Here is a 23,180-nt window from a genome sequence, read left to right on the forward strand (position 1 = left end):
TGAAATCTGCACCACCTCAGATTCGTGGGGTGATGCCCTTAAGAGTCATATCATTTCGCAGCAAGTAATCGAGGCTAAAATCCATTAGTTGATTAAAATCATGCCTGCGTCATCATGTCCGATCTGGTCTGATACAAATTTGTCTCGAAAAAAATCTCTCGAAAAGGGAGGATAACAACTATTTTTAAAGTAAATATGGCACAATATATATCCAAATGTGTAGCACTATGTATTTATGTAAATTTTTCACCCTAGGCTTGACAGCGGTCGGTTGTTTCCTCTCACTTTACTCACTTCAGATAAAACACATTTTCAAAGTTAAACTGGCAGTATTTCTGAATGTGAGTTTGCAACAAACCTAACTTGGCTAACCTATAAACGAAATGGATAGCAAGTATCACAGCAAAAGGCTAACAAATCCAAAAATTAGAGAGATTAGGAAGTAGTACCAGTGATGAAGTATTAGTACGTAAAATAGCTGGAAGAAACATTTTCTCATACTATAAGAAACCTTCACTTCATCATCCGTGTGGGTACAAAGAGTTGACTAGTCATGCAAAATTTGTCCGTTCAGGTGCTTCTGGTATATCTAAATTTCTGGATTTGCATAGTGTTTCGCATTTTCTTTGTGATACCTGCAAACTATGTGCTATATATGCCCCAGACCTTATCTACTCAAGAGAATTCAACATTAGAAACAGTCCTGGACGTCGCCTTGTCCTCTACCCGACTACGTGTCAATGTAAACATGGAAGCTGAAATTGTAGTTCAAGATGAAAGATCTCAGGTAAGAGTGGGTTCACTCGTAAAGGATTACCGGCGGTCTCTGACGCACCGCTTCACTCAGGCAACACTTACAGTTGGCATCGAAATGATTGTGTAGCCATAACGCGTCACGTGGGAGGTAGTATCGACCTAGTCCGAACGATTAATTGATATTGCAATCACTTCGTTGCTCACACCGACAGCTGCGATAAACGAAGTGATACGCAAGTGCGATATGCCGAGCTGAAACCAACGCTTCTGTATTCGCTAGTCATTCGAGCAGTTTTGTCTCGTTCTATAGCAGGCACTCCTGCCTACAACGTTCGCGTAACAACGCAGTGGAAACACGGGGACGAATTTGGAAATTCAGAAAAGTGGAAAATGAGAGACCATTCCCCAATCTTTTCACTTCTTTACATTTTTGCCATCTATTGCGGGAGATGCACACCTAGGTGTCCATCTTCGGCACGAGAAAGCTTGGAAATTTACACGATTTAAATGGATATATATATATATATATATAATCAAAACGGGTTAATTGCATAACGACGCGTTCTCAATGAAGACGTGCAGTGACATTCCCCTGCAGCATGCGGAGAACTCCCAGGACCTCCTTTGTCACTTTTTTTTGTAGCTCCTCACCACTTTTTCCTATGATACAGCCTAAATAGGGTTACGCAGTCTTGGGCGCTAGTGAAGAGGCTCCCATAAATTTTCGGGCATGCCTCTGAGCATGGCTTGCTGGAGCAATTGCCAACGAAGTGCATTCAAAGGAGGCCCCTGCCCAAATATAGTTGGGTCAAAACGACATGAAGCACGAACAGTTTTGTAAGAGGGTACGCTCGAAAAGGCGCGGTGGAGCGAAGTGGGATCCAGAGAGGACTCTTGTTAGAACCATTCTTCGCTGCAGTTCGCGATGATCCCACCTCGATTACAACTGCTGTCTCCAGCGAACCGCTTCGACCGCAGCCGCATACACAACTGTCCGTGCTTCAAATCGTTTTGACCCGAGTATGGTTGACTCTACTCTCCTACCAGCAATCAAACGCTGCCTCGCAGGTCTATTGAAAAGGATCCTCATGTCCATCAATAGTCTTAACCTTTTAAAAACGCCAGAATATAGTCAACGAGCTACTAAACTGTCTCGGAAACGGAAACACTCGTACGGTTAGAAACGTAAGATTACCTTATCTCATAATATTTCTTCTCAAAGTACCGGTCTTAACAAGGCTTTTTTCAATATACTTTTATTTTTGTTATTTTTTTTTGCATTCAAAGATGCTTCTGAGGTCTCATTTTGGAAGAGTATAATTTTTGCCCAGTTCTCTATGTAATCGTGAATGATTAGTGTTCTTTGCAGAAAAAAAAGCATACAAAATTCTTAGAATCCGTCGTAGGAAAGGGCCAATTATGCACGTTTACCCAAAAATTGGTGCAGAAATCTTTGATAAATCGCTAATTCTTCGACATAGGACGAAAGGGACGCGGATCCGTGCCTTCTTTTACAACTCACCCCAATTTGATCTCAGTCTTAATATTTGGGCATCTACAAGCAAAGTTGCAAATCAAGCCCCAAAAAGACCGAAAATGTTGTGTGACAAGAACGACCAAAAGCGCAGATGTCGCACAATAAACACAGTAGGGTCAAAACGACACGTATCCGATTGCGTACGCGGCTTCTCTCGAAGTGGTACGTACTGACAGGTACCCGCAGCTTCCGCGACAACTTATCCTTAGTGGGAATGACTGTCAACGACAATCGTTAATTGCACTGCACAACAGTTAGCAGCGCTGCGTCACTGCTCCGCCTATACCTCGTCTATCAGCGTCCCTCATCGTCTAATAGAGTGTGAAACATGCCTCGCAGGATCATGCTATCTCTGATATTGCCTTTATACGAGGTATCGATCTTTCAAGTATAAAGATATATCAAACGATTGCACACGAAATGCCAGAATTAGAGAATAATTGTGTTTTTTTATTTCTATATAACAAGTAAGTCGGAACTTTTAAGTCTCAAGGCTCGAGAAGATTCGGTGAAAAGATGTATGAAATAGTACCAACATATTTTGCAGGACTTTATTTTGTTTGATTTCAGAGAGTAGGATAAATACTAAATAACCAGATAGAGATATAAGTGCTGTCAAAATTCAAATATTTATTGCTTAATGAATTGATATTTGCCCACAGTGCGCATACAGATCCAGTTCAAAATTTAGTTAAAGCGTGAAATGTTGGGAAAGACTTTCGAATGTAGTGCACTGTTGGTTCAAAAAGTTTTTGACTAAAGGTTTCGCATTTTGACACCAAGTTGGATTGTGTCAAAGAAGTTTTCAAAAACAAAAAGAAAGTTTTAGCTTTTTGCATGAAAGAAGGACTTTTGGAAAAATAGTTCTTTCGACAATTCATCCGAAAGCAAACACTGTTGAATGGTGGACGTTCTGTTGTTTACAGATGAAGTCAATCTAGGCAATCATCAGCATTTTCTTTTTTTAAAGTTTTTTCTATTTCAACGTTGCTATGTTGTCATTTTTTTTGTTCTTTGAAACCTTCTAGAAGCCAACTCTATCAAGTAATTTCAATACAAACACGGCGCACTACCTCGGTGGCGTAGTCATTGGTGGGGTGGCTTAATGATCACAGGTAACCTAAGATATGACTGCTCTGGTCTACCGGCAGCCTCTTCTGTAGGCGCTTATTCGGCGCAGATAATCGACTACCTCGTAGTCGATTATCTGCGCCGGTGGAGGTGGAGCGTAGTGAAACCCTTGCTGGCACCACCCATCGTTCACTTTCATTCGAAATTTCGACATTTCCGATGTTACGAAATTATAGCTGTGAGAGGTACCAGAATGTTCCTAATAGTAAGTGTATTTCGAATGTACAACTACCACGTTACTTTTCAAGCAGCACATTAACGTCAACAATCATATATTATTGGGTTGCAATCGTCTAGAACTCAGCTCTGCTAATGTGTAGCAGCAGGAATTGTTTTAAAAAAAAAACAGTTTCGAAACTTTTAGTCACCCACAATCGATAACTCTCAAGCTCGTGAATCAACTGATGTCTAGACAGTATGATAGAGATCAAATTGTATTGTCAAAAAAAAAATGAAAAAAACGAGGACGCGCGTGTTTTTTGTATGCTTTCGGGGAATTAGCGTTTTTTCCGTAGTTCCTAAGAGCTCACGTCTTTGGGGAAATCCTTTGGAACTATTAAGAACTACTGAACTACCGAAAAGGGTTCCTCATGGTATCATGATCACGAAAGATGAAACTTGTGCACAACTACATTAAAAATGAAGAAAGAAATTAAATCGCTGCAAACAAGGAACTTAGAGGCATCCTAGTGCCAAAGCAAACTATGTAACTAATCGAAAGGACTTTGTTAATACTGTGTAAGCCTATTCATACATTATTATACCAAAAAGGTAGTCAAAAACTACGAAAACAAAAGAAAAGAGGTCCCAGGAACTGCGTGTATACTGTAGAGGGAGCGTAGTGCATGCCTTCACGTCGTCATGAAACCATCTGCTTTAAGCGGACTGCACGTTGGCATTAATTAACGAGCAAAGAGCCATGATGGGACTGATGAACTTTAGGATATCCATTACTCTGAACCTCCACAACGGTTTACCGCCTCATAGTGGCGTGGAGGTGACACTGGGCATCGAACAGCGATGCACAGCGGAGGTTCGTCCTCCGGCAGGGTCTCGCAAGCCGAGAAGGAGTTCGACACATCCCACATTCCGACTTCTCGGAATCGGAAGCCTAGCTAAGAGTAAACCACTGCTAAAATTCACCACTCGGTCTTGGCAAAATGTCGCAAGGTGGTTCCCTGATCCATATAGGTTGGGCGACGACCTGTGGTGAAAGCTAAGCTCGCAGTGGCATGGCTGCTTAGTTTGGGGAAAAGTCTTTTTGCCACTCCAGCATATTCACTGCCTCAGTACCCTGCACACTGGGCCCTGCAGTCTCAGACGTCGGACGGTATGGCGACCGGTAAGAGGCGATCAAATCTCAGGTTGCTCAGGACGTCATTGATTCTGGAACAAGGCGACACACGCACGACTCGCCATGGAGACTGTCTCAGACTGTGGAGAAGAGAAGGTTTCGTGGAGAGAAGGTTCCGTCGCGAAATGTAGGCGGTGTTGGTTTTGTTGTGCACCCATCTGTCGTCCATCTCGTCGATTCTCACGAGATCCTGTCACCTCGTCTGGCCATTCTTCGCCTCCACCCTCTGCGCCAAAAATCCATCAGTATCATCAACTGCTACTCACCAACATCAGCAGCTGATGAATCCGAATTGGACGCGTTTTACGAGGAGCTGGAGGAAGTAGTCCGCAACGAGAAGTCCTTCTACAAATTCGTTGTCGGAGACTTCAACGCAAAACTAGGAAAAGCCACAGAAGAGGAATACAGGGCTGGAAGATTTGGACTAGGGGACCGGAATGAAAATGGCAATCGTCTCGCCGGGCTGTTGTCCGCCGCTCGCCTCTGTCATGGGAACTCTCTTTTCATGAAAAAAGATCATCGTCGGTGGACATGGGAATCGCCCAATGGCGTGACTCGTGCGGAGATCGACCACATACTCACCAACCGGAGGTGGTGTCTACTTAACGTCTCAATAGTGACTTACTTGACTTAATCGGCGGGCTAATGTCATGGCCTGACGCGATTACCCGCATCTTCGCCGAGGTGTGCCGTCCTTGAACACAGCTCTGCCCAACTTTCTCCATCTTCTGCGAGAGCTTGCACAGAATCAATCCATTCGTCGCTATTCCATGTTCTGCGAAACCTTACGTCTCGCCTGAACTGCCTATCCACGCCAAGTGTCCTCAGGTACTCTTTTACCACCTCAGTCCAGAACTTCCGTTTTCGGCCAGGTGGCTTCTTCCAGCTCGAACCCGACGAACTCTTCAGAACTCGTTGGACAAGGCGATGTGCCGGTCTCCTTAATATATGACCAAAGAAGCGAAGACGATTTACTTTAGCCACTTTCGATGGCGGTGCAAGATGTTGATGTCTTCCATGTGTCATCCGCGAGTATACCACATCAATTACTGCGTAGAGATCTTCATTGTGGCATACCCTAGGCGAATTGCGGATAGGTAGACTCGCAGCTTGACTTCGTTGGTGATGGGGGTCGACCACTGGCATTTCGTTAAGGAGTTAAATGCAGAAGTGGCCTTAGCGCATCTTTGCTGATCATCTCTCTCGTAGCTGCCGTTGTTCTTCAGCATACAGCCCAGATAACAGAATTCATCGCCGAGTTCTATCGGTTGTCCGTCCACCCTGATTCCCGTTCGAGGTCTCGAAGAGATCCACATCTGCTTGCATTTATCAGGGCGTAGGCGTAGGCGTAGTCCGTAGGCTGCAGCCAGCTTCGAGAGTCGAACGCGGCTTCAAAGTCCAGAAACGCTAGTTGCATTGGCTTCGAATATCGCTGCCAGATTTCGATCACTCTCCTGACGATGAACACCTGGTCAATCGTAGATCGGCCAGGACAAAAGCCAGCTTGCTCGTCGCGCGATGTTTAATGAGTCGGTCTTTTCTTCGCGATGTTTAATGAGTCGGTCCAGGATAATGCGCTCCAGTACCTTGTACATAACACGCGGCAAAGAGATTGCTCGATAATTCCTGGGGTCCGTGACGGATAACTTCTTGTGGAGGGGAATTATGATAGCGTGTCTCCACGAATCAGGTATTCTCTCGTTTATCCATATTGAACGGATGATCTTTGTCATCTTACGAATCCCAGACGGAGGAAGATATTTTAGCATTTCTGCGCTAATCCTATCGTCTCCACCAGATTTTCCATTCTTGATTTTCTGTATACAGACCAGGACCTCCGACTCGGTCGGTGGCTCCTCGTTAACCGCATATGTCGATCTATGAACGTGTTCGAGTTCAGGAGCTGACGTTGCTAGCCGGTTCAGCAAGGTCTTGAAGTGTTCCTTCCAAATTGGAGGGGTTGCTTCACCGACAGCTACCCCACTGGCAGTGTTGAGGACAGGGGAACATCTTTTCATTTTGCCGCTATACTGTTTTAGTAGAGCATAGACTTTCCACGGGTTCCTGTCCTCCCACGCCTTCTCAAACTCCATCGCTCTTGACGTCCACTCGTTATTGCGGTCTTGCTGCAGTTGACGATGCAACTTCCCTCTCAGACGCTTTTCTTGGTTGGAATCATAACTTGACACGCACAGAATTGTACGTGGATCTTGTTTCCGCAGATCCATTGCAAAAAGGAGCCGTCGTCCGTCGCAAATCGCCAAAGCCCATAACCTGTCGCGGTCTTGTTGCAGTTGACGACGCAGCTTCCTTCTAAGACGCTTTTCCTGGTTGAAGTCACCAGCGCTGCGCGCGACACATACAGAATTGTATGTGGATTTTGTTTCCGCAGATGCAAAGGCAAACTTCTTCCGCGGCAATAGAACCGGGAGCGTTTCACTTGCAGCGTCCTGGATGCACTTTGTGAAGGATTCCGCATCGCTAAGCTTCTTCCTGGTCCGTACTCCAACATGAATAGACACACGTTGGCGGAATTTCGTTCTGTACTCATCGTCTTTCAGACCTGCCATGTCGATTTTCGATTGAAGAGGAACTCCTCGGTTTCTCTTGTGAAACCGTATTTTGAAGCTGAGAAGAACTGGACGGTGGTCAGAGTCGAACGCGACGTCCCAAACAGCTCCAGATTACGGATATCTGACTGAGGAATGTTCCTCGCCAGAACGTAGTCGAGCTGAAGTTTAAGAGTCCTCATCTTCCGCTTGCGCTGCTCTTCAGGCGTTAAAAGGGTTGACCCCTGCCACGTGAGCTGATGGCGTCGATGATTCCTCTTAAACGTGGAAGAGACGGTGAGGCCCGTCTGTTCGCACAAGTTGACCAGACGGCCACCGTTGTCCGACGTGCGCTCCGCTGCATAGTACCATTTTCCTAGCACATCGGATTGCTGTTCGAGTCCCATCTTCGCATTTGCGTCGATTCCGACAATGACCACCTGCTGGCTTGGTATTTTAGACATCAACGCATTGAGTTCATCATAGAAGGCGTCCTTACTGTTGTCCTCAGCGGTTTCCGTAGGTGCGTGAGCACTTACGATCCAGAGTTTACGTCCTCTGCGATCCCGCAGTCGTAGAAAGGCGCATCTAGACGACGTTGAGCCAAATTCCTCCACCAGGTTCTTGTAATCGTTCCTCACAGCTATCGCGCAGCCACCTACTTTGTTCTCATCAGCATCACCGCAGTATATGGTGTAATTTTCGATGCTGATGACGGGCCGATCTCTCATGCGTGTTTCCTGCAGTGCAGCAAAAGGCACACAGAGATATCGCAGAAGTCTGGATAGAGCGGCTTGTTGGAGTTCACTCGATAGTGTTCGGCAGTTCAGCGTGACGAAACGAATGGTTGTTGCCGAAGATTCCATGCTCTCTTCAGGCAGTTGACCTTTCAGGTTATGGGCTTTGGCGGTGTGCTGGACGACAGCACCTTTTTGCAATGTATGGGAAGCTTTCGCCATATAACAGTGCAGCTTATATAGCTCATACGTTCCCAATGCGTACACTCGAACGCCTGATTGCGTTTAGTTAAAACAGGGCCACCACGCGCAGGCAGCAATCAGACTCGTATACGCGGCCCCGGATACCAGCATATATTATATATATATATATATATATATATATATATATATTACATATATGGTGTACATTCTGGAGGAAAGCCTGGTACGGTAGCGCCAGGAAGGGCGGGGTTGCAGAAGTCATATAGGCTACTGAAACGGAAAAGGACTAGGATGAGGATCTGTACTTATAACGCAAGTACGCTCGCATCGGAAGCGGCCATCGAAGACCTGAACATGCAGGCCAAGAAGATCAAGTACTACGTCATCTGAATGATCGAGACGAGACGACGTCACCCTCTCAACGCCGTATATGAAACTGGAGAAGAACTGTTCTTAGGAACATGCGACAGTGGAGGTGATGGTGCAGAAGCTAGCTAAACGCTAGCTGCAAACGCTAGCTGCAGAAGAGCGTTGCAGGAGGATCTTTTCAAATACACTTGGGGCCGCGTATACGAGTCTGATTGCTACCTGCACGTGGTGGCCCTGCTTTAACTAAACGCAATCAGGCGTTCGAGTGTACGCATTCTGGAAACAGCACAAAGAAGAGCGGGTCTAAAGAAGAGCTGCAGGGATCTCCGCGAATATAATATTCCGCTAGCAGCCTTGCTGAGCGAAGACGGGACTCGCACGTCTTCTCGTCGTGAGATGGAAATCATTACGGAGAGGTTCTACTCGAACCTTTTCCGTTCATCAACTCCTGTGTCAAGCCTAATCATCCGCACTGGCGAAGCTCCACCACGGATTCTCCTTCCTGAAGTGCGAGTCGTTATCAAGAGCATGAAACCTGGCACAGCCCCCGGACCTGATTTTATATTAGTAGACTTTCTTCGGGCTGGTGACCATCCGCTTCATGCAATCTTAGCAGCGCACATGACATCTTATCTTCAGAAAGAAAGGATCTCAGACCAGTGGAAGACCTCGCGAACCGTTCTTATCCATAAGAAAGGTGACCGAGAGGACCTTCGGAACTACCGTCCGATATGCTTGCTGAGCGTGTTATACAAAGTATTCACTAAGATCATCCTCACGCGTATATCTAGGACGCTGGATGAAGCCCAGCCTCAAGAACAAGCTGGATTCAGGAAAGAGAATAGGACTATGAATAAACAGAAAGAAGACACAGTTCATGAAGAACGCCCACTGCGAGGACGGAGGGGTACAACTTGAAGGCTCTCAAATCGTGGAAACTCCGTCATACGCATACCTCGGACGTTCTATGAACATGGAAAACGACTTGAAGGAAGAACTGAATGGAAGAATGAGAGCAGCATGGGCAGCATTCGCAAATGTCAGGGAAGCTACGGACCAACTGACGGACCAAGATCTTCGTGCCCATCTGTTCGACTCGACAGTCCTTCCAGCGCTCTGTCACGCAGCGGAGACGTGGGCAAACACTGCGGCCACGTCTAGGAAGCTACTTACTACCCACAGAGCCCTTGAGAGATGTCTCCTGAAGTTTAACCGGCCCACACAACACCTTGCCGGTCTTCGTAGCTCCGAATTAAGAGGAATGTCCCGTCTTCGCGACCCAGCGTAATATGTATTGAAAGCAAAACATAGATGGGCCGGTCACATCATGAGAAGACTCGACGATAGATGGACTGAAAGAACGCTAGAATGGATCCCAAGGGACGCTAAACGCCCCCGAGGGAGACCGCCAACGAGATGGGGTGACGTGTTCGCTGCACGGATGGACCAGCTGAGAGCTCAGCTGGATACGGCTCAAGGACCTCGTCCCTTAGCAGTGATGCGGATAAAAAAACTAATGGAATAGGATCTCGTCAAAATTATGTAGTGATAATAAGTTATAATTACACAAAAAAAGAATCGTTTTTCTTCTTAGATCATACTATAGGAAGGGTAACAGCATTCCTTCTTCAAAAAAAAAGAAAGAAAAAACCGAACTGAAAATTCTGAACTGGTGTGTTAAAAGAGCATTTAAGGATACTTGGCTTCGTTAGGCAGTTCGGTCGAGACGTGAGTTTCGCAGTATATTTAATGGTGACGAATAGTTTGATACTGTGCAATCTTTTATTGAAAATCGAGATAGTTGGTCGAAGCTATGCTAAAGGACGACGCACATCAAGAAAAGCGAGAGCAATTGTATTAGACGATAATACTGATTAAGTCAATTATCTCAAGTCACGGTGCAAGCTTAGAATGGCTTTAAAAGGAGAGAAGGATAAAATGGTGGGAGTAGATAAATTAGACAGTGTGATTGTGTGTGGTTGTAATTCTAGAAGTTCCATCGAATCTCCGCTTTTGCGTCCGTTGCGTGTTAGAGAGATTTCACCTAGCAAGGGATAAAAGAATTAAGTGTTTGGCTCTGATCAACCCCTTATGAGCGTGGAACAGTTCCCTTTTAAGCCAGGATCGTCTGAGGTTTATGAAAATACATACTCATACAGCGACCTTCATGAGTCGGTCGATGTGTCATGTCAATTTCGTTATCCACGCCAACAGATCCGTTACTAATTCATAGATTCTGACAGAATGAGGGAACTGGATTGACCGGCAGACGAGCAGACGAGGCGGAATCCTCTACTGTTCCTCCACATATGGCCCACTTGAAGCTGCACATGAAATAATTAGTGAAGGGTTAGTGAAATGCCGGTGTACGCTTGGAAAAAAAAAACAACGAATCTAGTTCTCATACACATGTATAGCACTAGCTGTACGCTGTCAGAGTTCAGGTAATACTTTTTAGTTATTCGCTGCGGCATCTATACATTCAAAAAATGCGATGTTGAAATGTTGTTGTGTGTTCCGACCACCTCTAAGCCACCATTTCTTCAGGCATTGTTTCCCGTTGGTAGTGCTTCTCTGCTTATTAATCCGAACTGAATTGGAATTCGTTGCAATTGTCAAAAGTCAAAAAGAAAAGTAAGTCAAAAAATTAGAAGTACAGGAAGTTATTATTAGGTTGGTGCAAAAATTATTTCGTTATCTTCACAACAAATATTTTCCGGTTACACTCTTCATTAATATTAGAAGCCGTATAGCGTTTTGTAGCGCATTTCGCTCTGGTTATTAGTGCCGAAGTGATTTTGAACGAGAATCAGTATTTGGTCAGTACCAAGACAAAGAAGATAATATGTCCAAGCAAGATTTTCACCAAATCTTCTCCTACGAGCTAAAGCCGGGCAGGTCTACAGCGGTGACATCTCGGAATAGCACGCTGTTTGGAGTGAGGAAAGCATCACCGAATTCACGGTACAACGTTGGTTCCAAAGGTTTCGTTGTGGCGATATGAGCTTCGAAGGAAGGTTGCGACGGCCCTTCTAAACTTGACAGCTACCTTTTGAAAGTAATCATCGAAGATGATGAGATAAGGTGATGCAACAACACGGGAGCCGAAGAACTAGCCGTTGAATATTCAACAGTCGTTCACCATTTGGAGAAAAATTGGGAAGTGAAAGTTCAACAAGTGGGCGCCGCATGAGCTGAGCGAGTCCCAAAGAAACCGCCGTTCTGAGATCTGCTCAACGCTTCTGTTTAGCAGCAAGAGCCATCCATTCATACAATTTATTCTATCACCAACGTGTATTGAACTACCTACACAGGAGAACGGAAAAAGCTAGTCCCTAATGCAAATAAAATAAAAGTTACAACTGGGACATATTTTCGCAGTCTACTCACGAGGAATAAGACAACAAGTCGGAACCAGTGTCATATAATATCACATAACGTTACCGAGGATGGTTCTCTGGAAATCTTTTAAAGTGGCTACATTCCCATTGGTAAAGGAATTTCGTGCGACGAACACAAAGAAAAGGTAAGAAGGAGAATGAAAAGACTGGCTGCTCTAACACTTCTGCAGCACTATTTCATAAAAATAAGAGAAGAAACTCTGAGGGGATCAGCAACATAGAAAAGCTCCATCGGAAAGGACTTCAAAAACAGAAGATTTCAGGTCCATGGAATTCAAGTACTCTGCTGCAATATGGAAAGACAATCCTAATTTAGATCAACTGGAAGGGAGTGATCAGGGACTAGCGACGTGAAAAATGATGCCACGTAACTTGGTGCTGGTAGCTACTTCCTGCGATTCCTCGCTAGCATTGTTTTTGTTAACGTTCGGCTCGGTAGATTCTACTACTCATCCCTGTCTTTGGCGATTCCTTCTCAACTGGATGAAAAAGATGAATGAAGGAATAGTCAGGACGGCAAGAAAACGCTCGATCAACGAATAAAGCATACAGCGGATAGCAATAGCACACAATAGCATAATAAAACTTTGTAAATGAAATCAAGAACGTCTCGCCCTCCTTCAGGAACTGCAGCAGCAACATTAAGCTGCACAGGAAACTGGCACGTTACCGTTGTCTTGGTTAGGCACAATAGCAGCAGCTAGTCGCCACGAGTAAACACTGCTTCTGCAGCTTGGACTGACATTTGCTGTTCAGGTGATCCTCCGAGTGGTGAAATACTATGCGCCATCTGACCTATCGTAGAATTCTGATACTGCCACCAATGGTTCATATAAGCGACATAATAATCTGAGAACTGCTGCAGTCTTGCAATTTGGTCTGAAACAAACCATAGTAACGCTGATACCATTTGTAATAACTTGTTGCTGTTGGGGAAGAACCGGTATTCTGCTGTTGTGACGATGCTTCCTCTTATCCATAATACTTTTAATAACCATTTCGTCGGTGACGCAAGCACCAGAAAAGATTGGCCGTTGGGAAGTTACCGCAGGATGAGACGAGCAAACTTGATGGAGGTGTTCCTTTAGATGAAGGACCGTCCAGTGGAACGGACACACAACTCGGACATCCTTCAAAGTCTGCAAGGCACGTCAGACCGTCAGTTCAACTGTTTCTAAAGAAGCTCCTGCCGCCGATGTAATTCTAAATGTTAGCTCTTATTGGCGACGCCTGAAATGAATTCAGTAGAAAATTCCAAACCAACAGTATGCAGAATTTTTGTAATTTTGGTTCTGAAATGAACAGGTCGGCAAAAGCTGACGAGTGCCTTGCAGTAAACAGTAAATTTCCTGATCGTATTGTTACATGGAATGGAAAATGGATCCTTTACAACAATAGGAAGCATTCTGCTCAATGGATGGACATGGATGAAGCTCCCAAGCACTTCCTGAAGCCTAAAATGCATCCAAACGACCATGGTGACTGAGTGGTTGTGCTACAAGTGTAATCCACTACAGCTCCATGAAACCTGGCGAGACCATCACCGCAGAGGAGTACTGCAAAGAACTGGATGAAATGCATCGGAAACTCCTATTTCTTGGCCCATCGTTAGTGAACAGAAAGGGCCTGATTCTCCTAAACGACACATTTCAAAGGTGACGCTACTGAAGTTGAACGAGTTAAGCTACGAGACTCTGCCTCACCCACCATATCTACCAGACCTTTCGCCAACCAACTATCACATTTTCAAACATCTGGATAGCCACCTGAGAAGTAAAATCTTCCAATTCCACGGTGATGCCGAAAACGACTTCCGAAAGTTCCTTTCATGCAGCATAATAAGCAATAAGCATAAGCACAATAAGCATATGAATAAGCAAGCTCGTGTCCCACAACCAAACATGCGTCGACTGTAATGGTTGTCATTTCGATTGATAAAGTTGATTTTGAGGCGAGGTATAGCGTTTCGCGTGAATGTTTGAAAACGCGCATTATTTCTGCACCAACCTAATTAAAAATGCTCGTCCTTAGAAAATAAAAGACACGGATGAGGAAACAATGAACTCTGATCGACTGACTTCTGAATTTCTCCTCCACGCTTCTTTCGAACTGATGTCCCACATGAATGTTTCAAAGTTATTGCAGAAATTTCCCAGTACTGGCACTGAACAGCACAATAACGATAGCGACCAAACATTAAGCAACATAGATTCACAATACTTGACAGTAGTGGCTTTACTTAAAAGGTCATAAAAACAACAAAAGACTGACTTTGCCTATAATTCGGTTCAAAGGCGGATGCCTCATTTATGAATAACAATTATCTTCAGTGAGATGAAGTTTCTAAAGCCTTCATAATAATATCACCAGTATCTACAATTTGCTTAGATACTTAGATCGCCTTTCTGTCACAAACGTGACCATAGATCATAAAAATAAAGAAGCAAAGAAAACATGTTTTCTCTCGGTGGGAATGCTCAAACAAAGAGCATTTGAATGACAGGCAATCAATAGGAGTTGTGCTCTCGTGCAGCTGGTGCATCTGGTGGGCAAAAACTACTCGAGCACAATCGGATAGTAAGAGCAACACTGTGCCGACAGCAGACAAAGAACTTGGACCGCATATAAACAGTCCAAGAGTGCTTATTGCGCAGAGCATAGTCGAGCACTGGTCCAAGCATCTCCTAATTTCTTGCCTCCTTCTCATGTGTGTGCATATTTTTACCTCCTTTTTCTGTTCTTTATGCATTGTGCACTTCTGCTCGCGCATTGCTCGTTTGTTATTTAACGTGCTTTATGTAACATGCCTTATTTGATAGTTCGCTGTGCATTATATTGTTATATTAATATACCATTATATTGACATTAACATTATATTGATCAATAAAGTCTAATTACCCAAAGTTTGGGGCTAAAACACGTGGCATATTCCAAACAACTGAACCACCGTCATCTCATTTGGTGCATCGGCAACTACGGACAACCGAGCCAACAAAGCAAACGGACATACTACCACGACCCATCAAGAAGGTGAGCATCACAATATTATTGCATGCTCATAATTACCTTTGCATTTGCATTCTCATTATCGCCTCAGTTCGAACTTGGGGTAATATTCCTATTGCATATTAAGCATCCTCTTATCCTTATACCGGTTGGACATAATTTTCTGAACATCATCAGTTCAAAAATAAAATTATATTTCAACCCGATCAAGCCAAGAAAAAATGGCAATATCTCTCAAAACAAGGAAGATAGTTTTGACTAGGCACTCTAGTTCATTAACGCAACTTTTGACAAAGCATGCAGAATTGGGAAGCAACGTCAATCTTCCGGATAGGGAAGCATGCAACGCAGCACTAAAGCAAGTCCAGAATGCTATAGTGGAGATTAAAACCCTTCAAGCAATCTTTGAAGGAACCTTATACGGATTCACGGACAAAGTGGACAAAATATCGGAACCCCTCACCAAGGAAGAAGAGGATAAAATGTCCGAATATATTGCTAACGCAGAGGGACTTATCGCCAGTACTTCTGACCTGCTTCTTAAGTTGGAAATGACCAGAGCTAGTCTAGCGTCTCATAGCCGTACATCTCCAACACATTGGATCTCATCCTTCACCAGAAATTCCTGTAGCCAAGATAGAACTGCCGAGGATACCAATACCGGAGTTCAACGGCAAAAGCTGGCAATGGGATAGCTTCTGGGAGCTATTCAACGCTATGGTGCATTCTCTACCGCTTTCAAATTTGCAAAAATTCAACTCCCTTTTGAGAGCATTAAAAGGAGAAGCCCGTGAATCAGTAACTCGTTTTCAAATCACTTCTGAAAACTATCTACTAACAGTACAGCATTTGAAGGAGAGATACGGCAACGTCCAGAATATAATCACTGAACTACATCGACAGCTAGAGTATTTGAGTGCTAGGAGCCCACAATTAAGGGACCAACGAAAACTGCATGATCAACTGTCGACAATTACCACACAACTCGAAAGCAAAGGCGAACCTCTCGATAGTCCATGGCTGCTATCAAAACTTCTTTTTAAATTTACAGAAAGGATTCAATGCAGCACGCTCAAAGAAAAGGTCTCTCTGCCACAAGGAGAGACCTGGACATTAAAGAAATTGATGACAACAATTGATATTGTCATAACGCGAAGAAGAAATTGAACTGCAATTGCCAAAAAGGGTAGAGCGTTCACAACTTCTAAGCAGAACTACAAAGGAACCGGAGCTCCAAATCAAAGGGCGGTCTCCCTTTTGTTTCTATTACGATAGCAAAGAACATTGGTCCACAAGATGCACGAAAATCGTGGCACCGAAAGCACGATTGAAACACTTAAAGAAAACAATTTGTTGCATTGGCTGCGGATCAAAGTCCCATATTTATGCCGACTGCAAAAGCAAGGACTGTATAATTTGCGGAAAAAAGCATCATACGTCTACATGCTTCAAGACTGCACCAGTCAAGCCGCCTCAACAAGGTCCTGTTTCAAATGCAAAAAAAGGAAGAAAGGAAGAAGCCGTCACATGCACGGCAGAACTTCACAAGGTGCGAGGAGCAAAGCCCACACGTTACAGAGGGCTCAATATTCAATCTCACAGTAATTAGAGTAGAGGATACCTCCAACAAAACCCGACAAGGGGAGATATTCCTTTTGACAGGAACCATGAAGGCACTGTATCAAAGGACACAAGAACTCATCACGCTTCGGATACTCTTAGATACGGGGGCAGATCGAAGCTTCATCGATACTAAACTTGCCAAGGAACTTGAACTACCTAGCCAAGGCTCTGTTATTATGAAATTACAAACCTTTGGAGCACAAACCACCAAGGAAATTCAGTGCACCAAAACATTTCAGAATGTATGGGACTCTGAAGGAAAGCAATACAAACTTCGCGTATACACTCACGACAACCTTACGAAAGGCTTCCCTCAAGGAAAGTTAGGAAGAGAAGACCCACAATTCATTCATCAACAACAAATAAAACTCAACAGTCCATACGAGGCAAGCATTAAACCTCCAGAAATATTGATTGGCTGCGATCAACTCTAGAACTTTATCAATTTTCAAGCAGCACATTTCACTTTGCCGTCCGGGCTCATCCTCGTACCCACACGTCTCGGATAAATGATTTCTGGACAACGTATGAGTAATAAAATGCAGCATGGAAATCAACTTCACTCCACAGTACATTACGTGGAATCAGATGACTATGAAGATCCATGGGAACGTCACAGGAACATTCAGTCTCATGATGTAGAAAAGAAGTTCTGCGGTCCTGAGAAGGAAGAAGAAGCTGATATAAACGCACAAGTACTGAAAAACGTCAACAACTCTATTGCCAGGCGAAATGCTGGTTATGTTGTTCGACTTCCCTTTAAGGAAGATCATGAATATCTTCCAGACAATAAAATATTAGCGCTTCACCGACTGCGAAGCGTGCTTCGCAAATATCAACAAGAGCCACATATTTTTCAGCAATATCATAGCATCTTTCAAGATCAAGTTGCTGACAATATCCTCGAAGAAGTAAACGAGAACAAGGACACAGTTGGGAAGATGAAGCATTATCTTTCACATCAACCCGTGTTCACCCCCCAGAAAGACACTACGAAATTAAGAGTAGTGTTTGATGCATCCGCGCATCATAAAAACTGTCCTTCACTTAATGATATTCTCCATCAAGGACTAACCATAATGCCTAAGCTGTACAGAATTCTCTTATGCTTCCGCACTGCAAAATACGCACTTCTATCAGACGTAGAAAAGGCACTTCTTCAAGTACATTTTCACGAAGACGACAGAGATTTTGCAAGATGCTTATGGATCAGGGATATTACCAAACCATTGACAAATGATAACCTGGTGGTATACAGATTTACCAGAGTCACTTTTGGGATCAATGTCTCACCATTTCTTCTCAGCGCAACAATCCTCTTCCACTTGAGCAACTATGTTAAAAATGACGGATTAGCTCGAGAAATTTCATCTAATCTGTATGTCGATAATTTAATTGTCGGATCAGAAACAATTCTTGAGGGCGTGCAAAAATATAAAGAGCTAAAATCAATCTTTAACGACCTCAAGATGAACCTAAGAGCATTTGTCACGAACCACACGGACATCATGGATGCAATATCCACAAAGGATCGCTCTTCAAATCTGTGCCCTAAGGTACTTGGAATCTATTGAAATTCTATAGCCGACAACATCTTCTTATCAATTAACCTGCCTACGAAAAATTTGTTGGCAAAAGAACCGTTGCTCAACAAATTGCTTCCATCTATGACCCACTAGGATGGTTCATACCACTCCTGGTCAAAGCAAAACGTTTCCAACAACTTTTGTGGAAGGAGCAATATGATTGGGATGAACCACGTAATGAAGAACATAGACGTCAGTGGAACCTCATTACAACGAAAATATCCAACTTCCACAAAAAGGTGCCACGGAAAGTCACACTCGACAATTCCGCACCTTATACACTGGTAACCCATTCCGACGCTAGTGGAACTGCTATGACAGCATGTACTTATCTCACTACCCAAAGGGAATCCAGTTTTCTCGTGGCTAAATCTAAGGTTACAGACAGTAAATGACCAACCACGGTACCAAAACGGGAAATAATAACCATTGGAGCACGACTTACACTCAATACCTTCCTAAGCTTAAAATCTTCAATAAGCATAAACAAAGTCAATTTCTAAAGGCTCGAGAATCGTCTTAAATTGGCTGAAAAGTTCTCTGGATTATCCTGAAACAGGACCCTACGTCAAAAATCGCTCACGCGAGATACGCGACATTGTTCTGTCATTAGAGCGTAGGGAAGTTGGAGTGGAATTTGGCTATATCGACATGAAATGGAATCCTGCAGACATTGGAACACGAGGAGCTTCCAATCATGAATTCGTGTCTCATATGTGGTTGGATGGTTATCCTCTTGGGAAAATTCACAATGACGGGTTCACATCCACCCTCTTTTCCTTTGTTAAAAATGCGAAATTACAAAATGACGATATTCTACTGAATGTAGAAGTGAATGTTATAAAAGCACACACAACGACTGATAACGTCGAAGAAATGCTTGATCTAACAAGGTACAATACTAAAACCAAGTCACTGAGGATCTTAGCCCACGTGATGAAATTTCTGAGAAGCATTACAACTCGTCCAAAAGGCCCATTGCAGGAAAGGCTCCGAGATTCTCTACCCTACCTAGTTCGACAAGCAGAGGATTAAAAGCTCACCGCTACTGACATACTCGAAGCACATAGCATACTCGTCAGAAATCACCAACAGGTACACCTCAATTTTCAGTACAAGAAGCAGTTGTCAAAAAACCTGAACCTGAAAGAGGAGGAAAACCACGTGTACAGAGCATACGGACGTCTTAATAAATCCAATTTGAACTCTATGACGAAAAATTCCATCCTTATCGTTCCTAATACGGAACTGTATCGTCTTATTATTCTCGAAGCGCATGGGCCGTATCACAACACTACAGGTCATACAATAGCAGAAGTTCGACAACAGTACTGGATTCCACGGTTCCGAGAACAAGTGAAGAAATGCATGCGGTCTTGTGTACCCTGTCAAAAAATGAATAATCTGCCATATAGATACCCAGAAATGGCAAATCTTTCATCAAGGAGAGTAACAAAAACACGCTCGTTTGAAAATATAGGACTCGACTACTTCTGCCCTATAACCGTCCATGATGATCATAAGGAACGTACAAACGTTTATGGATGCATATTCACATCTTGTGTAACTTGCCTCATCCATTTGGAGATCGAATCCGACGGAACCACTGAGAAGTTTCTCAATGCATTTCGTATATTCGTAGCTCGTAGAGGAAAACCACGCCTAGTTACCTATGACAATGCACCAACCCTTATACTGGAAAGTCAAATCTTGAACGATTCTCTAACCGATACTTCAACCAATGAAGACATAGTTCGTAATATGAGCAATCAGATGATCGAATGGAAGCATAACATTCCTTATTCACCTTGGAAAGGCGGCTTCTATGGAAGTCTCATAAAATCAGTCAAACAAGCCCTATTCAAGGCAATCGGAAAACGCATTTTAACAATAGATCAGCTGCACACGTTCCTCGTAGAAATCGAAGGATGTCTTAACTGTAGGCCTCTTATTTACCAAGAAGACGACATTAACGATGCTCTACTACCTCTTCGTCCAATAGATTTCGTGCAACGCGAAATGGAAGTAACTCTTCCTTTTAATTTTTCAGAAGAAGAAAAGGCAGATCCCATCTTCCTACCTCCCTCGGAAGCATTACAATTCGAAACCAGACTACAAACTGAAAAAGCATTGCAATCTTCCTACATTCTCACAGAACGTTTCTGGGAAAAGTGGAAAAATCAGTATTTAACAGCTCTTCGAGAGCAACATCGCTGCACTATTGACGGTAAAAGGGGAAACGCTAATGAAGTCCGGGAAGGTGAATTAGTTCTTATAACGGACGCTTTACAAAAAAGGAATCGCTGGAAATTAGTGCGCATCTCCAAACTAGTACCAAGCATCGACGGAGCAGTGAGAGAAGCAGAAGGGTACTGTAACAAAAAGACACTTCGGCGCCCTATCAACCAGCTCATTCCTCTAAAAATTCAAGGAAATGAAAGAGAGTCCCTATAGAGCGCAATTTCAGAAGCTCAACAATTACAATCTCCACCTTCTAATATTCGATATAATCTACGCCCAAGAAAGGCGAAACCTCGCTACACAGAAGAACAACGTAGGAAGATTGCAATACTTTTTCAGTTTGTAGCCTGCTTTCAAATTGCAATGCTTCCGAGGGGGGGGGGAAGAGGGGGGCCCCCCCTTTTTTTTTTTAAAAAAAAAAAAAAAAAATTTTTTTTTTTTCCTTTTAAAAAAAATATTTAAAAAAAAGAGTAAAAAGGGATTAATTAATTTTTTTTTTTTAATAAAAAAAGAAAAAATTTTTAAAGACGGTAATATCTACGGATTTACCACAAAAACATCACCGACAACGTGGACTACAACACTATATCTAAAGATGGCCCTCACCTTGGTTGTCATCTCGTTTGTCATGGGAAAACACCTGTCAATCGAAAAACCAAAAACGACTCAGAATTATCCACACCCAAACTATGCCATAGAATGCAAAGAACAAAGGTGCAAAGAACAAAGGTTATACCTTCATGCCCTGCAGGCAGAAGAATATGAATTATGCGTTAACAATTATTGCGTAAGGGAGAAGTCACCTCCAATACATAAACTCTACCAGAAGAAGTGCTTTACGACTTTGAAGTAAACTGGAAAATACGCATAGGAGATAGTTACAGTGCCGTCGAAACGGCTTGTTCAGCACTACCTCTCTGCTCAGCAATAGACTGTACTATGTGAGCCGCCAATATTTTAAACCCCGAATGTTGGCCCCTTGCGGCAATAGCAGGATTAGGTATAATGCCATACCTTCTCATTGTCATCTGCTACATCCTTTGTTACATACTAGTGACAGTTGGCCGACCATTCCGCATCATCATTGCGGGAATAGGCAAAATACTTGACTTAATGACACTCTTCATATAGTGTTGCTGTCAGCGGATTACTCTCTGGGTTCTCCATAGAGGAAAACAGCAACATCCGAACCGGATTCTGCGAGCATTAGCCATATGCAGCTTATTGGAAGGAGCTGTAGCATGCCAGGAGGTGAACATTTTTCAACATCACCTATGAAACTGTCGAACCACAATAGGAAAAAGCACCTGTAAAGTAGAAGTAGCCTCAGTGGTAAAGATGAACGTCAAGAATCAAGAAGGACGTGTGCATAAGTTTCCAGAGAAACAACTCCATCGTACTAAGAACGGTGGGAAGGACTGAGACTAATCTGCGACCGCATACCGGTAACATATACCCGAAATGTGGCGCAAAAAATTATCGATAGTAAAAGGTGCTGCGGGCTGCATGGAATCATGAGGTGGCCCAGGATGCAACTGTTTCTATCTAAGTTCCGGGTGTTTGTTCTATAGGATATACGCAGTACCAACAGATGATAACGTCTACGAACTCTTCAAGTGCATACGTTGGAAAGAAGAAGTGAAATTCCGTCTTGAGATCAGTAAAGGCTCTACACTTCGCTCCTACGTACTTGTACTCCACCCGAACATTCCTAACCAAATCCAAAGCATGGATGTAACATTAAGCGTACTCGCAACTCCACCATTACCGGCCTAGAAACAAGTTTTCATCGCCTCAACAAACCAAACAGCGATATGGGATAAAAAGACATATCCACTACTTAGCTGTCCTACACGCGAGCATGCAAGGATATTACAATGTCATTTAAGGGATGGTTGTGATTGCGTAGCTGCTGAGTCTCATGTAAGGTGCGTATGTAACGAAGACAGGGTCGGAACAACCTTCTTCGACATTACCAAAGTACCCCCATTTACACATCAACAAGTACGATTTACGCCACATCCACTACATGGAATCATCGCAGGAGCAGATGAGGATATATCCGCCGAGATCGTCTTGAACTTGAAAGAAACCATCGACAATTCCATCACAGAAATCAGAGACGACTTCTTTTTACCATTGAAAACACTTACCTCAACGGATATCATCAGTGCAGTAAAGGAGCAACTGCTACCTTAACATGCAAATGTACATTCAACAACATATCCGCTGAAGTTGAATGTGAGGAGGACAGCTTTACAATTCCCTGTTCTCTTTCGGGCACTTCATCTAAAATTGGATTCCTATTCCAGTCCGCTCGAATCCAAATTCAATGCTCCCTGAGTTGCGGAACAAAAACATCGACCTTCGAGTTGACAGGAATCTTGAAGTACCCATATAATTTCCAAGGAAGTTTCATGTATTATATCCAATCAGACCACAACAGAACCTCTGAGTTCCAGTGGCCTGACCTCAATCACATCTTGGACATTTATCTGCAATGGTACAAGTATCTACTCATGGCCATGATTGCAGTTGCAGGAGCTCTTCTTATGAGCTATCTATACCTTCCAAGGATATGTACAAAGGCGACAATGTTATGCATCGAAACCATCTTCAAAATCATTAAATGTGGATGGAACATACTACAATGCATATTCTCAGTATTCCTCATGCAACTTATAAA

At 43.4% G+C, this 23,180-nt stretch overlaps 8 protein-coding genes across 13 annotated transcripts; 6 read left to right on the forward strand and 2 right to left on the reverse strand.

The window, feature by feature from the left end:
- Positions 1-4,343: 4,343 nt before the first annotated feature.
- Positions 4,344-5,412, forward strand: RB195_024632 (uncharacterized protein; the record flags this gene model as incomplete). The annotated part of the gene is made up of 2 exons (XM_064212475.1): positions 4,344-4,457; positions 4,789-5,412. The coding sequence occupies 2 exons, from the start codon at positions 4,344-4,346 to the stop codon at positions 5,410-5,412; spliced, it is 738 nt and encodes a 245-aa protein (XP_064068356.1).
- A 14-nt stretch (positions 5,413-5,426) lies between these two features.
- RB195_024633 (uncharacterized protein) lies at positions 5,427-5,924 on the reverse strand (the record flags this gene model as incomplete). The annotated part of the gene is made up of 1 exon (XM_064212476.1): positions 5,427-5,924. One exon carries the CDS (start codon positions 5,922-5,924, stop codon positions 5,427-5,429), a length of 498 nt encoding a protein of 165 aa, XP_064068357.1.
- A 326-nt stretch (positions 5,925-6,250) lies between these two features.
- Positions 6,251-8,286, reverse strand: RB195_024634 (uncharacterized protein; the record flags this gene model as incomplete). 3 transcript variants are annotated; one of them, XM_064212479.1, is made up of 2 exons in its annotated part: positions 6,251-7,341; positions 7,395-8,286. In XM_064212479.1, 2 exons carry the CDS (start codon positions 8,284-8,286, stop codon positions 6,251-6,253), a joined length of 1,983 nt encoding a protein of 660 aa, XP_064068358.1. The 3 variants fall into 3 exon arrangements, with proteins under 3 accessions (XP_064068358.1, XP_064068359.1, XP_064068360.1); XM_064212477.1 differs by having other exon boundaries at positions 6,251-7,228; positions 7,342-8,286; XM_064212478.1 differs by lacking the exon at positions 7,395-8,286 and having other exon boundaries at positions 6,251-7,348.
- A 747-nt stretch (positions 8,287-9,033) lies between these two features.
- RB195_024635 (uncharacterized protein) lies at positions 9,034-9,555 on the forward strand (the record flags this gene model as incomplete). Its single annotated transcript, XM_064212480.1, has 1 exon — positions 9,034-9,555. The coding sequence occupies one exon, from the start codon at positions 9,034-9,036 to the stop codon at positions 9,553-9,555; it is 522 nt and encodes a 173-aa protein (XP_064068361.1).
- A 49-nt stretch (positions 9,556-9,604) lies between these two features.
- Positions 9,605-9,925, forward strand: RB195_024636 (uncharacterized protein; the record flags this gene model as incomplete). Of its 2 annotated transcripts, none has more annotated exons than XM_064212481.1 (1): positions 9,605-9,925. In XM_064212481.1, the coding sequence occupies one exon, from the start codon at positions 9,605-9,607 to the stop codon at positions 9,923-9,925; it is 321 nt and encodes a 106-aa protein (XP_064068362.1). The 2 variants fall into 2 exon arrangements, with proteins under 2 accessions (XP_064068362.1, XP_064068363.1); XM_064212482.1 differs by having other exon boundaries at positions 9,611-9,925.
- Positions 9,926-15,265: 5,340 nt separating this feature from the next.
- Positions 15,266-15,739, forward strand: RB195_024637 (uncharacterized protein; the record flags this gene model as incomplete). Its single annotated transcript, XM_064212483.1, has 1 exon — positions 15,266-15,739. One exon carries the CDS (start codon positions 15,266-15,268, stop codon positions 15,737-15,739), a length of 474 nt encoding a protein of 157 aa, XP_064068364.1.
- A 798-nt stretch (positions 15,740-16,537) lies between these two features.
- On the forward strand, positions 16,538-17,101 carry RB195_024638 (uncharacterized protein; the record flags this gene model as incomplete). The annotated part of the gene is made up of 1 exon (XM_064212484.1): positions 16,538-17,101. One exon carries the CDS (start codon positions 16,538-16,540, stop codon positions 17,099-17,101), a length of 564 nt encoding a protein of 187 aa, XP_064068365.1.
- A 75-nt stretch (positions 17,102-17,176) lies between these two features.
- RB195_024639 (uncharacterized protein) lies at positions 17,177-22,693 on the forward strand (the record flags this gene model as incomplete). Of its 3 annotated transcripts, XM_064212487.1 has the most annotated exons (3): positions 17,195-18,223; positions 19,367-20,622; positions 22,384-22,693. In XM_064212487.1, the coding sequence occupies 3 exons, from the start codon at positions 17,195-17,197 to the stop codon at positions 22,691-22,693; spliced, it is 2,595 nt and encodes an 864-aa protein (XP_064068367.1). The 3 variants fall into 3 exon arrangements, with proteins under 3 accessions (XP_064068366.1, XP_064068367.1, XP_064068368.1); XM_064212485.1 differs by lacking the exons at positions 19,367-20,622; positions 22,384-22,693 and having other exon boundaries at positions 17,177-18,241; XM_064212486.1 differs by lacking the exons at positions 17,195-18,223; positions 22,384-22,693 and having other exon boundaries at positions 19,463-20,707.
- Between the last annotated feature and the right edge of the window lie 487 nt (positions 22,694-23,180).

Source organism: Necator americanus, chromosome X (assembly GCF_031761385.1).
Source record: "Necator americanus strain Aroian chromosome X, whole genome shotgun sequence".
NCBI classification, from domain to species: Eukaryota; Metazoa; Nematoda; class Chromadorea; order Rhabditida; family Ancylostomatidae; genus Necator; species Necator americanus.